Raw genomic sequence first — 16129 nt, 5'->3', positions numbered from 1 at the left:
GACACGCAGCGAGACCCCTACAACTGCCCCATACCGGACATCCTGCAGTACATATTGAGCTTATCTCAGGGGGACCTAAAACCCACTTCCATCAAGGTCCACCTAAGTGCAATCACGACATACCACGCTGGCCTAGACAGCAAACCAGTGTCGAGGCATCCAGTAATCATAAAATTTCATGAAGGGACTGTCCAATCTGCACCCACCGGCCAGACCACCACCGCCCGGATGGGACCTCAACTTGGTGCCGCATCATCTCACCTCGACCCCTTCAAACCTTTGGGGGAGGCAGATCCCGTATTCCTGGCTGGGAAAACCCTGACCATCGTGTCTACCGACACACTCCCTCATGAGAACAGGGTGGTACCCAGAACCCACCCCCGATTCTTGCCGAAGGTGGCTTCAGCGTGCCTTCCGGCACTCTACATCTCCCCACAGGGAGGCACACTGCCACCTCAGCAACACCTCCTGGACTGTGTGCGGGCCCTGACTATGCAGCAGATTAGACAAGCCTCAATTGTTCGTCTCCTACGACCAAAACAGACCAGGACTTCCGGCCACCAAACGCAGGCGCTCGCGCTGGATATAAGAGTGCATCCCCTTCACCTATAGAAAAGCGCAGCATCAACCGCAGGTGGGAGCCAACGCCCACCAGCGCAGAACCATAGCCAACACAACGGTACATCTGCACCACACACCAATAGGGGACATCTGCGACGCAGCCACTTGGTCCTCCATGCACACCTTCACCAAGCACTACTGCCTCGACATAGCATTCCGCGCTCCAAATGCATTCGGCCGAGCAGTCTTGGAAGTGGCTCTTCCCTCCCGGGAGGGACAGCAACCACTAGCACAGCCTTGACAAACACTGATCAAGTAGGGTGTTATAAATATCGACAAACACTGTTCAAGTAGGGTGTTATAGATATTGATTAAGTAGGTCTTCCAGCACTCCTTCCTAGACTGAATGTGGAATAGGCAAGTATGAATTCTCATATGCAAGTATGAATTGTCACTATTGACCAGTTATGAATTGTCACCGTTGACCAGTTGGTTTTCTCACTGTTCATTGATTGTCATTGACCAGTTTTCGCTGTTCTGTGAGTTAAGTAGGTCTTCCAGCACTCCTGTCTAGACTGAATGTGGAATAGGCAAGTATGAATTCTCACATGCAAGTACGAATGGTCACTGTTGACCAGTTGGTTTCTCACTGTTCATTGATTGTCATTGATTGTCATTGTTCTGTGAGTATTATTGCTCAGTTAACACAGCACTTTATCTAAAACCTTGTTTCCACAACTTTACCTGCTTTGCCTGATTACCCTGCCCGGCTCGGCCTCCACAGCCAGGCGAGGGATGCACAAAGCGCTAAGGCGCAGGTCCAGTCGGTACATCCCTCGGCTAGGGAGTCACCCATATGTGGCTGACTCATCCTGCTTGTCCTAGGAGAAAGTTTAGTTACTTACCTGTAACGTAGGTTCTCCGTGGACAGCAGGATAGTCAGCCACACAACCCACCCGCCTCCCCATACAGCCGACCCGGCCACAGCTAGGAACATCCTGGGGATTAAGGGGAAGCAGGGGGAAATGGGTAGGGCTCGGGCATGCCCAGTGGGGCCCGGGCACTGCACGTGCTCAGAGAAAAAAAAAAAAAAATCTCTCTGAGCTATTGGAGAGCTTATCCGCAAATTGGGAGGTGTTGGGACAACACCCATATGTGGCTGACTATCCTGCTGTCCACGGAGAACCTACGTTACAGGTAAGTAACTACACTTTATGTGCTGATTTTCTATCAGTTAGCCGGCTAAGATAACCACATAAATAGATATTCAATGTCAGTGACGTGGCTTGACATTGAATTTCCAAGTAGCCTCGGCACCCTGAGGTTGTGGGTTCAAACCCACGCTGCTCCTTGTGACCCTGGGCAAGTCACTTAATCCCCTTGAGTGCCTGAATACATTCATGTAAACCATTCTGGGCTTCCTTGGGAGAACGATATAGAAAATTGAATAAATAACAAATAAATAATGCCAGCTGTGGTCAGCAAAACACTGATCGCTGCCAGCTGAGTATCGGACCCTGTGGATCTTCATCTCCCACTAGAAACAAATGTGGTTTCTAATAATCCATACCGTATTCAGAATAGACACACAAGGACTTGTGATTGCTACAGGACACGGGAGTCTGAGCTGTGCTATGTCTGCTAAACATGTGTTAGTTGTGGGTTTCCTAGTATCCAAAAAAGACTCACCAAAGGAGCTAATGTAATAAATAGGATATTATCTCCGATTATAATATGTGGCAGACACACTGCACACGCTGATGAAACATTGCCAGTGCTCAAGCCAGCTCCTATGTTAGGAGCTAAACCAGTTTAAATTCCTTGGTTTGAGAAGCCTGCTAGTGTCCTGAGCCCCAATAGGAACATGATTGGGGAAAGGGCTAGAAAAGTGAGAAGCTATGCCGAGTCAAAGCTCCAGAATGAAACTTTCCCTTACTCAGGAAAGTTCAAGTGGGAGAAGGGAAAGCGTACCCTTTACAAGCACTGAGAAGCTCATGGGGGAATTACTGAAACACCTGACATCTGGTGGCCAAAGAAGGTTGGGTGAATTAGGACACACCCTTAGTAGCAGGGAACTTAAATTCAGCTCAGAGGATTCAGAGGGTGGGAGTTAGCCAGCACACCTGTCTGCAAGATCCCTTGTGATGTAGCAATGGAGGAGCTACCAAAGGAAACTGCTGATGTCTGACATGAATTCCCAAGGGGAGCCAATGCAGCAAGAACCCAGTGAGTAGAAGGTTGAAATGGGGCCAGAATTCATGGAGTAGATCTGAGCAATGCAGGCAGCAGCTTAAAGGCAAGAATAAAACTTAAATTGTGTTTTCTTCTGGTGTTTGATTTTCTTCTGCTCCACCATGCTGGCTGGACCGCAGAGAGTGTTAAGCTACTAGAAGCCTCACCCTGTTTGAAGAAAAGTTTTCCTTTTGGAACTGTGATGTTTGTTATTGAGAAAAGAGTGCATAACAGAATGAATTATTGAATTTGCTAATGAATTGCACAGCTGCCTAAACCAGAAAGGTGAATGAAGTGCATTGTGGGAATTGTAGTCTGAGCTAGAGAATGACACGGAAGTTGATAACTGCGGCTAACCACAGGGAGCAGTGGGTACCTTGCTGAAACAGGGAGCGAGAAAATAGTAGTCACCGCAGGGACAAGGCCATTCACCGCCCTATGGAGCAGTGAATGGTCTTGTCTTCGCAGTGAACATAACGTACGGTCAAGGATCGCACGGTCCAGGAGCCCCCTCCCGCCAAATCGCTGCGTCCTGCTATTTCTCTCCCTCCCTCATCCTTACCTTATGTGCCACATTTTTCTTCTTCCAGCGGCACGCTTTCAACAAGTCGCGCACGGGCGCAGCTGCTTCAGTTGAATCCTCCTCTGACGCAACTGGAAACAGGAAGTTGCGTCAGAGGAGAAGATTCAACTGAAGCAGCCGTGCCCATGCACAACTTGTTGAAAGCATGCTGCTGGGAGAAGAAAAATTTGGCACATAAGATGAGGGGAAGGGAGGGAGGGAGGGAGATGGTGGAATGCGGTGATCGGGTGAGAGAGGGCTATTGGACCATGTGATCCATGACCATGCAGGAAGGAGGGAGTGAAAGGGAAAGAGATGCTGGGCCAAGTGGATGAAGAGGAAGACAAATATTGAGAAAGGGGAGGAAAGGCAGGTGAGCCAGATGCTGGAAGCGGGGGGAGAAAGAGGGAAAGAAGCTAGATGGGTTGGAGAAGAGAGACACATTGGTGTGGAAGAGGAAGAGAGGGGAAATCTGGACACAGGAAGGTAACAGAAACAGAGGGGAAATTATGTGCATGGGGGGCATAGGGACAGAGACATAAAGGGGAGATACATGGGGATGGTATATGGACACAGGGGGAGCAATGCTGGACACAGGAGGGAGTATACAGATACAGAGGGGAGATAGGCACACAGAAGGGAGATGGTTTGTGCGGATGGGATCAGATGGTTTACGGGGATGGGGCAGGGACAGGGACTGAGCTTACGGGGATGGGGGACAAATTTTTTTCCTTAACTCAAAACAAGCCCCACACGGACAAACGATACACACATCCAGCAACACTACAAGGCCTTAAACATACAACCAACAGCATTCACACTCCCCAAAGACAAAGGGAAAAAGAAAAGAAGTGGAGAAAAAGGCCTCAGTTCAGCTTCATTTGGCCAAAAAAAACCTCCACTCCTACAAAAGCTGTTAATCTGTTTATGTGTAAATGCTGAAAAATAGTCCCAAAACAAGGCAACTAAAGTAGCCTGCCAGGTGGTATCAAACAGCACGCCTAATACAGATGAAAATTAGTGGGTGAATGTAACAAAAGGCAGTTATATCCTAATAATGCCCTGTGAACTAATGGCGTAGTGAGGATAGGAGGCGCCCCTCGCGGTGGTGTCCCCACCCCCGCATCCTCCTTTCCACCTCTCCACTCCTTCCCCACCACCCCCACAACATACTTGCACCCTCCCTCCCCCCCTGTACCTCTTTAAATCTTCGCTAGCATGAGCAGCTTCTTTGGCCTGCTGCTGGCACCGGCATTGGTTTTCCCTCTGATGTCATTTCCTGGCTCCATGACCCGGACGTGATTTCAGAGAGGAGCTAGGTCGGTATGAGTAGCAGGCTGGAGAATTTGCTCGCATTGGTGAAGATTTAAATAGGTACAGGGAGGGGGGAAGGGAGGGCGCGAGCATGGCATGGAGGGGTGGAGAGATGCCAGCGCCCCCAGCAAGAGGGGCACCCCCACCCTCACTCACTAAGCCACTGCTGTGATCGGCCCAGTTTTGCATTGGTAAGCTTTTATTACATTACATTACATTAGAGATTTCTATTCCGCCTGTGCCTTGCGGTTCTAAGCGGATTACAAAATTGGGTGAAAACTGGACATTTCCAGGGAGTTTACATATCAGATATATAACATATACATAACAATAGCAATACATACAAATTAGGAAGATTATTACATAACATTGAAGGACGGAATATTCTGGTTACAGCGTGTGCCAGATATAAAACCAGATTTACACTGTATGTACCCAGAGACTCTAAGGAGGGTCCCCCACGTCTCTGAGAAATGTATCACTTTTCCTGTGTACAACAGCACCAGTCCCACAGCATCAGCAACAACTCAAGAAAGTAAATTCACTAGAAGAGCCCACCACGAGCTATTTGTACAGGCCAATTTGATGCTCTGCCCCCTTGTACTTTTAAAACCTATAGGCAGACATTTTTTTTCACTCAGAGAATAGTTAAGCTCTGGAACGAATTGCCAGAGGTTGTGGTAAGAGCAGATAGCGTAGCTGGTTTTAAGGAAGGAAAGTTACTGGAGGAAAAGTCCATAGTCTGTTTATTGAGAAAGACACGAGGGAAGCCACTGCTTGCCCTGGATCAGTAGCATGGAATATTGCTACTCCTTGGGTTTTGGCCAGGTACTAGTGACCTGGATTGGCCACTGTGAGAACAGACTACTGGGCTTGATGGACCATTGGTCTGACCCAGTAAGGCTATTCTTATGTACCACATGAGCTTCCTGTTACCATGGAAACCCATGCAAGGTATGGAAGGCCCCATGCTGAATTTAGTGCCCAGTATTGCTGCCAGGCTGGTTCTTCTTTATAGACCAACTGATTCAGGACAGCAGTAGTGAGTGGCAGGCCTGGATGGTGGCACAGTAGTTGATTAGAAGGTTTTTCCCGACTCTCAAAGCACACTCGGCAGTCAACGATAAAACAATTGGAGATGTATGAGGAAAGACTGGAAGCCCTGAATATGTGTACCCTAGAGCAAGGGTAGGGAACTCCGATCCTCGAGAGCCGTATTCCAGTTGGGTTTTCAGGATTTCCCCAATGAATATGCATTGAAAGCAGTGCATGCAAATAGATCTCATGCATATTCATTGGGGAAATCCTGAAAACCCAACTGGAATATGGCTCTCGAGGACCGGAGTTCCCTATCCTGCCCTAGAGGAAAGGAGGGACAGGGGAGAAATGATTCAGACGTTCAAATACTTCAAGGTAGTAACATAGAACAAAATCTTTTCCAGAGAAAGGAAAATGGCAAAACCAGAGGACATAATTTGAGGTTGAGGGGTGATAAGATTCAAGAGCAATGTTAGGAAGTTCTGCTTTACGGAGAGGGTGGTGGATGCCTGGAATGTGCTCCCGAGAGAGGTGGTGGAGAGGAAAACGGTGATTGAGTTCAAAGAAGCGTGGGATGAACACAGAGGATCTAGAATCAGCAAATAATAGGGTCATTCCATGTCAAGTGATCAGATTCTTGGAAAGTGCCCTGCATGACCATCACGGATTTTGATGAAACTTCATATGCAGAGTCCACCATGTCTCAAACGAACTTTGGTAAAGTTTTAGTTTCGCCTGTGGAATATTTGTGGAGATGCAGCCATTTGTTTGACCCCATACCACAATGAAATACAGTACGACAATGACATTCTGACAACTTTGAGACACAATATCTCTCGAGCTGTGTTTCCAAAAAAACTGAAACTTAGCTACCCTGCACAACTTTTTGAGCTCTGTTCATTGCTACCAATAACAATTTTTGCCGAGCACTGATTGAATGCCTGAATTACAGTAAACTTGGCCGAAAAAATTAGTGCTCCAAAAAAAGTCAAAGTTTGATATTACTTAGCTCCCACAATAATTGAGTAATAAATGCGAAATTTGGCGCATAATGTCTCAGTACAACGTTGTTTTCAAAAGTACAGTTTCAACCTCCAAGCTCTTTCCATTAGTTTACAAATTAAGTGTAAAGTTGCTAATTTGTGTAAAAAGGCCAAAAATAGGGTATTTTCAGCCTGCTTTTACAGAAAAATACCTTTTAGAAACGCTTTCAAATCAGTCTCATTAGAAAGAGCATATTTCAAACCCCCTAGAAAAGTGGACTTCATTTTTCAACGCATGTTAACAATGGCTGAAAAAGGGGGACAAAGTTGGGAGATGTTGCCACGGCAACAACCTCTATTTCAACATAGTTCTGTCATTTTTAAAGTTACAGTTTTGTATTGACGTAGTATTACTACTACTCTATTGCGTTGGTCCATGGTGACAATGTCACTACCAGTTCAAGAGTTTGAACTGGCAACCCCATCGCCATAGGGGTCACGCCCGATAGCTGTGCAATACCAGCCACGGGTGGGCCACTTTGTCCAGGTTCCCAAGCCTCGCATTTGGTTTCTTTGTCAAGGTTCCAAAGCCTTTTGTTGGTATCTTTCTGGTTCCAAAGCCAATGATTAGGGTGTCTTATCCTAGGTTCCCAAGCCTAAATTGAGTATCTTATATGGTTCCCAAGCCGAAGTGAAGTCCACTTTGATTTTAACTGCCAGCAATCTTTATAACATTCTGTTAAATTTTTGAGCCACTTTCTTCAATGCAGTTTCTGGAAATTGATATTGGCGGCCGGATGATGTAACTGAAGGGGCACAAAGCATGCCAAACGTCTTGCCTTTCTGGCCAATAAAACGAATGAGCTGGACCGTGAGGATGCATAAATTTTATCAATGCATCATTTTGTTCAATTGAGACTTCAACAACGTTGCCTATCCACCATTGATTATCGTAAGTACAGGCAGCGTAGCAACCAGGAAAGATTTCGGACACTTTCAAATTTGGAATGGCAGTATCAGAAATTTTGGCAACAAAATTTATTGTGTCATTTGAAACTTTGCTGACACGAACCGAGTTTGAGTCGACTGGTACAAATTGGTGGTGCTCTCTGGTACCGGCTACTGTGCTGCTTTCATGCCATCTTTCTTCTTGAAACTTTTTGCTTTCTTCAATTTCTTCTTTTGGAACATAAATGTATTTAACTCCGTGTATATTTTGGTCACAAAAGTTAAATAGATCCTTTGGCGTCAATATTTGATCCGTTGATGGTCTTTGGAGGCTAGACCGGGCAGCCAGTCGTTTAGTTGTTCCACCAACTCCATCGCAGGGTGATTTTCCGTGGCTAGTTCCAAAAAAATTCCATTCAGCCTCAATGTTGAAATCATTTCTGTGATTGCACAAATTCACAAAGTTCTTGTAGTTTTTATATTGTGCAGCTGAGCCGTCACTGAAGTAGTATAATTTGGTAATGTTTGTTTGAGTTACCAAAAATTCGATCAACTTTTGAATAAACACGTGTACAGATATCGTATCATGTTGCATATGATCAGAAATAATGCAACAGTTTACAACTTGCAATGTGCCCACTTCATTGAGGTAATATGCAACAAAAGGATGTGAATTTTCCCAGTGAAAGCCTTGGGCGGCATCCTGTACAACAAATGTGTAATTTTCAGCGAAATCCATCAAAACGATCATTTCCGTTTCTTTTAAGCCTGTCTTCAACATCTTCAAATATTCACTTTGATGTTTTGAAATGAAATGGTGGCTTGTCAACTTCCAAATCTTGCTTGCAAGTCTTTCAATAAAGTTGTCCATGGTTAGTATGCTTGTTTCTAATGTTTCATGGTCAGCGTGAACCCATTGCTTAAATTCTATTGATTCTTCTGGATCTAAATCCTTGAATATTTCTTCCAGGTATGCTGTTAGTGCTTCTTCACCAGGGCAGTTTTGACATCGTTGTAGCATACAGTCCTTGACATTTAGGTCGCACACAGTTTTTTCCATAAGAACTTTGTAGTTCTCTTTGACATTGGCGCCTTGTAGCATGAGCTTTACATTTTGATGTATCGTGCAGACACACACAGAGTGTGCACCTGATGCACCAACGGTTACACATCACTTTGGCCTGAGCTCACGGAATTTGGAAAAACCAATTTCAGTTCCGTATTTGTTACAGTACGCCACGTACAGCTCTTTTAAATTACACAACAGCAGCCGCTTTTGCTTTTGATCTTTTAAACCATTGAGGCAGACTGAAATGCAATCTTTTTTGCCAGGACATATTCTGCTGAATTAATCGTCTTCGTAAAAATCTTGAACTCTATTTGCAATTTCTTTTGGAAGGGACTTGCCAATTTTTGCATCAGGTATAGAACAAATGCCTTTCTCTTTCTTTACTTTTTGGGCTGTTCTGACCATGCGCTCTGAAACGCCAAACTTCATTGCTGTTTCCTTTATTGACCAACTTTTTGGGGCCATCGTCAATAACTGAACTTTCATTGACATGTTGGATATTGCAATTTTCGTTTTCATTTCTTCAATGAGGTCAGTGTAATCTTCACATAACTTGCATTCTACAGACTGAAGAGACGGCCCAACTTCTTCAGCTGAAACTCCAGCAGCAGATGTAATCTTCTTGGCTATCACATTCTGCACACGTTCAATTTTTCGTGTCACATAGCCGGCTTTATCTCTACTAGCTAACCTTCGAATTTTCAATGGAGAGGTTCCTAAAGCAGTCAAGCTTTGATCAACTGCATCGGAGATGCTGATATCAAAATCGTCTGAAGATGAAGATGCTGCAGTAGCTTCACTCATTGAAACGTATTGGGCTTTGCACCTACTGCAAAGTTTCTGACCTGGCTTGATATTTATTTTTGCCACTTTTCTAAAATCATTAGACATGGCAAGATCGACTTTTAACAATCCATTTTGAACAATGATTTTTCTTTTCAAATGGATTACAACACGATGTTTGCTTTAATTCGTATTTGTCGAGATACTTTGCTTTGTGGTGGAGGCAGATTTGGTCTTTATCCATCAGTTCAACTTCAGAGCGCCGAGTGATAAGCAATTTTTCATCGGTTGACAAATTATGTAAAAAAATGAGCCCACATTTTTTAGAATAAAATATGCCGTCATGACACTTTGACAACAATTTTTGCCCAATGGCACAGTCTGGCAGAAAAGGATTATTATTAGTTGATTCGTTGGCATCCATTTTAAACTGAATTAATAATAATGTGGATCTGAAAAAGAAAACAAGTTGTAATTTGTGATCTGCATGCAACAAAATTATCACCTCAATTTCTAGTTAGGAATAATCATTAATTAAGAACACTCTAATTGTACCCAAAGCTTGAGTAAAAATAAACAGGGAAAAACAGTGTGAAAAGTGACATAATTGTAAGTTGAAACGTAGGCCATTGCCATGGTGACATCTCCCAACTTTGTCCCCCTTTTTTGGGCATTGTTAACCTGCGTTGAAAAATGAAGCCCACTTTTCTAGGGGGTTTGAAATATGCTCTTTCTAATGAGACTAATTTGAAAGAGTTTCTGAAAGGTATTTTTCTGTAAAAGCAGGCTGAAAATACACTATTTTGGGCTTTTTTACACAAATTAGCAACTTTACACTTAATTTGTAAACTAATGGAAAGAGCTTGGAGGTTGAAATTGTACTTTTGAAAACAACGTTGTACTGAGACATTATGCGCCAAATTTCGCATTTATTACTCAATTATTGTGGGAGCTAAGTAATGTCAAACTTTGACTTTTTTGGAGCACTAATTTTTTCGGCCAAGTTTACTGTAATTCAGCCATTCACTCAGTGCTCGACAAAAATTATTATTGGTAGCACTGAATAGAGCAAAAGTTGTGCAGGGTAGCTAAGTTTCAGTTTTTTTGGAAACATAGCTCGTGAGATATTGTGTCTCAAAGTTGTCAGAATGTCACTGTCGTACTGTATGTCATTGCAGTATGGGGTCAAACAAATGGCTATATCTCCACGAATATTCCACAGGCGAAACTAAAACTTTACCAAAGTTTGTTTGATACATGTGGGACTTTGTGCATAAAGTTTTATCAAAATCCGTGATGGTCATGAAGGGAGCCCTTGATCACTTGACATGGAATAACCCAATATTAAATATTGAACTAAGGCCAGTACTGGGCAGACTTGCACAGTCTGTGTCTATATATGGCCATTTGGGGGAGGTTGGGCTGGGGAGGGCTTCAATGGCTGGGAGGGTTTAGATGGGCTGGCGTAGGTTTTTTAACAGAGATTTCGGCAGTTGGAACCCAAGCACAGTAGAGCTTTGAATTCTTGCCCAGAAATAGCTAAGAAGAAAAAATTTAAATTGAATCAGGCTGGGCAGACTGTATGGACCATTCAGATCTTTATCTGCCGTCATCTACTATGTTACTAATTAGCAATAAGTCCAATAAACCATAGCTTTTCAATAAACGACACTTGTTATAAGATATTTGGGGAAAAAAATCAGTTCTTGGGGAAACTTCTTTTTTATATACGGTAATAATAAATCTTAAGTCTCCACCAGGGTTTATCCCACAACAGTACATGTGCACCCGAAGACCCATGGTGGCACAGTAGTACATTCTTTAGGACTAGCCTATATCCCAGCCTCTTCAAGGCTGAGGATGCCATACCTTTCTCTACCCCATTCTTCCCTGGAAATCTTGGGGGTGCCAGGACTTGCAACACTTGCCATTTGTGATCATCCCAGACCTGCCTGGATTTTCTCTCATGTTTCTGGAGCTTTATAAGTGGAAGCAGATGGTGTGAAGAACAAAATGGTTTGTTTCCTGCATCAGTGCTTCTGCTGATTCTGATGTACAGCTACTCAATATATCTTGAGTCCTGCCACCTTTCAGCCCACAGCCACATCTGGCGAATCCAGCACCCTGATGCTGATGCCTTGGGCACTCTTGTCATTGTAGAGAAAACTATTTCCAAAATAGGAAGAAAAGAAGAACAACATGGAGCAAAATTAGGAGCATCAACATTATTTTCCGTTTTTAATTTGTGTCATTTAGTGCATAATTCATGATTTTTGTTGGTGTAATAATTCTCTTCTTTCTGCTATATTTGCAGATGAGGTGGAAGCCATTTAATATTCCTACTGCATCCCAGAAGAAAACTGACTTTGTGATGGTAAGAATTTGAGGCCTGTTTTTGGGGGTGGGGAGAGGAGGGGGATAGTTTTGATTTCAAAGACAAACTGAGATTCCAGCATAATAAAGTGTGATAGATTTTGCGCACATCCTTCTGCACATAATTTTCTGCACTGCTATGACCACTCAGGGCCAGATTCTCAAAACTTTAACGCGGTTTAGCATGCACGCATTTTAGCAGCGATTATCAAAATGGCTTATCTCGGCATTTAGTGAGCTTTCTATCAGTCTCCAACACTGCCATGCAAATGGGCTCTTCAGTATTGAAATGAGTACTCCAGTGAATTATTAATAATCGCCGAGCTATTCTCCAATAGCGGTGTTGGCTTTTGGAGACAAAAATCAGCGACTGGTCCAGGGGCACCAGTACAGTGACAACACTGTTTAAAACCCTGGCAGTGTGAGAGATGCTCATTCTCTCCTGCCGCCAAGCGACCCACCCCCCAGCAGCGGGAGAGATGCCTATTCTGTCCTGCTGCCACGTAATCCCCCCCCCCATGCCTCCGATGACCAACACCCTCTCCTCTTTACCTTGATTTAGATGGCTAACCAGAGGGATGCCTACTCCAGCTGGCCCGCCTCTTCAAAATGGGCCTTCCCCTCCCTGGTGCATCCTGGGATGTACTGGGGAGAAGCCTGAGGCTCTGATTGGCCCAGGTTTTGAAGAGGCGGACCAGCTGGCTGGAGGGAGTAGGCATCACTCTGGTTAGCCATCTATATCAAGGTAAGAGGAGAGGGTGCAGGTTGTTGGAGGGATAGGGGGAGGGTGTTGCATGGCAGCAGAAGAAAATGGGCATCTCTCCCGCTGATGATGGGGGTGTGCTTTGCGGTGGGAGAGAGTGAGCATATCTCCCGCTGCAAGGGGCGTGTTTGCGGCAGGAGAGAATGGGCATCTTTCCTGCTTCTGGGGGGGATCACTTGGCATCAGGAGAGAGTGGGCATCTCTCCCACTGCAGAGGGGGTGTTGTTTGGTGCGGGAGAGAATGGGCATCTCTCCCGCTGCAAGGGGGGTGTTGTTTGCGGTGGGAGAGAATGGGCATCCCTCCTGCTGCTGGGAGGGGGGTTCGTTTGGCAGCAGGAGAGAGTGGCTATGTCTCCCGCTGCCGGAGGGGTTGTTGGTTGGCACGGGAGACATAGCCTGCTATTGTGTTTCTGGTTTTGTTTTTATCTTTTTTTGTTTATTCTGAGCATGTGCCCATCACTATCACCAGCGATGGGCACATGCAAATTTAGCGAGTACTCTCTTCCAACTCAGTTACATGAGTGTTTTTTGGAGAATGACTCGCTTTTTAAAATCGCTACCAGAATGGCTGCGATAGCAGCCTGTTGTTTTTTAATGTGTTTTTTTGAGAATGTAGGCCTCGATGCTAAAAGGAGTTTTGTGCATTTGCAAACTGTATGCAAATACCCATTCTGACATTAGCAAACAGCTCAATTTAAATTCTGTGGTAATGAAGGTATCGGCTATTACATTACATTAGGGATTTCTATTCCGCCTGTGCCTTGCGGTTCTAGGCGGATTACAATAAAGATGATATCTGGGCATTTCCAGTAGAGTTACATTACAGGAGAAGAGTAGATTACAAGTAACAGTGAAGAGTTACAATACATTCAATATCGCAGCAGATGTAACATAGCCACGGATTACAATAAAGAGGATATCTGGGCGTTTCCAGTAGAATTACATTACAGGAGAAGAGATAATTACAGATTATATTGAAGAATTATAGTACATTCAATATCACAGGAGATGTTACATAGCAACTGAGTCAATTTACTACTGGTGGAGAATAAGGAATTACAATTTGTTCTAGATTACAAAAGATGTTACATGAGCTGAGTCAAGTTTCTTCGGATGGAGAGTAGCATCATGTGCCTATAAGCGGAGGTGTATTTATTGTTTTGATGATTGCATGATGATGGTTAATTAATGTTGATGGTATGGACAGTAGGGGTGTTTAGTTTGGGTTGGATAAAGAGATTCTATTCCCAAGGAATTGATTGGGAACTCATTAGATGGCGGTTTAGATTGATGGGATATATTTTTTGAACAGTAGTGTTTTTATTTCTTTTCGGAACTCTTTTATGTCTGTAATTTCGATCAGTAATTTTGAGATGTCGGAGTCAATATTAGCTGCCTGTGTCCCTAGTAGGTTGTCATAAAGTTTCTTACGTCGAGTACCATTGAGAGGAGGATAGGTGAAAATGTTCTGTGTTCTCCTTCTTCTGGATAAGAGATAGTAGTGAAAACGGTTGTTTAGGTAGCTGGGTGCCGCGCCGTGGGTTACTTTGAATAGGAGACAGTAGAATTTGAATTGTGTTCTTGCTTTTATTGGTAGCCAGTGAGATTCTAAGTATGCTTTGGTAATATGGTCGTATTTGCTGAGTGAGTATATGAGTCTGAGGGCTGTGTTCTGGACGGTCTGTAGTTTTTTTATTGTGTTGATTGGGCAAGGTAGATAAAGGCTGTTGCAGTAGTCTACCATACTTAGCACGAGGGATTGGACAATTATCCTGAATTGGTCTTTATTAAAGAATTTTCTTATTTTTCTCAGATTACGCATTGTGAAGAATGCTTTTTGGATGATTTTATGGATTTGTGTTTGCATAGTGCAGCATCTGTCTAGTTGTATTCCCAGGATTTTGAGGGAACTCTGTATTGGGTATTTGCTTGAGTTTACTTCCAGTTCTGTTAGGGATGGTTTTTTGTCCTTCTCTAGTAGTAGGAATTTAGTTTTGTCCGTGTTCAGCTTCAACTTATGATTTGTCATCCATTTTTCTACTGTTTCCATTATAGTTTTCAGGCGTCCTGTGGAGATGGGGTCGTGGATGTCGAATGGAAGGAGGATGGTTATGTCGTCCGCATAGCTGAATGAAGTTATGTTTAGGGCATCTAGGGTGCTGCCTAGGGAAGCAATGAATAGGTTGAAAAGTGTGGGAGAGAGGGGAGAGCCTTGTGGCACTCCGCAGGGGTTAGACCATGGTTCTGATAGAATTTCTTTTGACTTGACTCTATATGTTCTTGTTTTAAGGAAGCCTTGGAACCAGTTGTGCACTTTACCTGAGATTCCTATTGCGTCTAGAATCTGGAGAAGTATGGGATGGTCCACTAGATCGAAAGCCGCTGAGAGATCAAGTTGGATGATTAGCAATCTGTTTCCTTGGCTGAGGTGTCTTCGGGCTATGTCTAGTAAAGCTACCAGAAGAGTTTCTGTACTGTGGTTAGTTCTGAATCCAGATTGGGATGGATGTAGGATGTTGTGGGCTTCTAGGTACATGGATAGTTGTTGTGCTACTAGACCTTCTATTATTTTGACGTATGTAGGGATAGAAGCGATTGGCCTGTAATTTGACGGGTTATTTATTAGACCTTTGGGGTCTTTCAGTATAGGGGTTATTATGATTTCTCCAAGGTCTGGTGGGAACTGGCCTTCCCTGAGTGTGGTTTGCAACCACAACGTGTAGCTAGCTTTGAAGTTGGTGGAAGCTGTTGCTAGTAGGTATGATGGGCAGTTGTTCAGGTCGCATGAGGACTTGCAGTATTTTTTATATAGCCTGTCCAGTTCTGACCACTGGGTTGTAGGGAAGTTGGTCCAGGACCTGTCTGCTGAGATGGCTTCATCTGTTGTGGGTTTTATTAGAATATCTTCTATGTAGTTTTGTGAGTTATTGAATGTTGTTCTGATTGTGATGATTTTATTTTTGAAGTGATCTGCTAGTTGAGAGGCTGTTGGTGTTAGGTTTCCCTGGGTGGCTAGGCATGGTTTGGTATCTGTGAGGTTTCTTACTAGGTTGAAAAGTTTTTTTGTGTCTGGTTTGTCGGTGCCAATGAGATTGGAGTAATAGTCTTTTCGTTTCTCCTTCAGTTTGATTTTGTATTGCTTGATTTGGATTTTCCATTCTGTTTTGGTGTTATCTTGTTTCTGTTTTTTCCATGCCCTTTCTAGTTGTCTACATTTCCTTTTTAGATGTAGGAGTTCTGTGTCAAACCATTTGTCTGATTGTCTGCATATTTTATTTTTTGATTTTAGTGGTGCTAGTTTATTTAAGGTCGATTCGCTGAGAGACCGCCAGGTATTTATGAATTCACTAGGGTTGCTGGAATCTATTACAGGATCCACTGCTCTCCAGAATGTGGTGGGATCGATTTTCTGTCTGAACGTAATGCTTGTTTTGGGAGGAGTGGGTTTATTTTTATTATGCTCCCAGTTGATGGTGAAGTTATATTTATAGTGGTCCGACCAT

At 43.8% G+C, this 16129-nt stretch overlaps 1 protein-coding gene across 1 annotated transcript in view; it reads left to right on the top strand.

The window, feature by feature from the left end:
• Positions 1-16129, top strand: part of HGD (homogentisate 1,2-dioxygenase) — a 96113-nt gene that overhangs the window by 46690 nt on the left and 33294 nt on the right. Inside the window, exon 5 of the mRNA XM_033940322.1 lies at positions 11805-11864. Coding sequence (XP_033796213.1) covers positions 11805-11864 — 60 coding nt within the window. The remainder of the gene's footprint in view (positions 1-11804; positions 11865-16129) is intronic.

This window comes from Geotrypetes seraphini, chromosome 4 (genome assembly GCF_902459505.1).
Source record: "Geotrypetes seraphini chromosome 4, aGeoSer1.1, whole genome shotgun sequence".
In the NCBI taxonomy this organism is placed as follows: domain Eukaryota; kingdom Metazoa; phylum Chordata; class Amphibia; order Gymnophiona; family Dermophiidae; genus Geotrypetes; species Geotrypetes seraphini.
The sequence above is the reverse complement of the archived record's forward strand: the minus strand, read 5'-3'. Positions and strand labels throughout refer to the sequence as shown.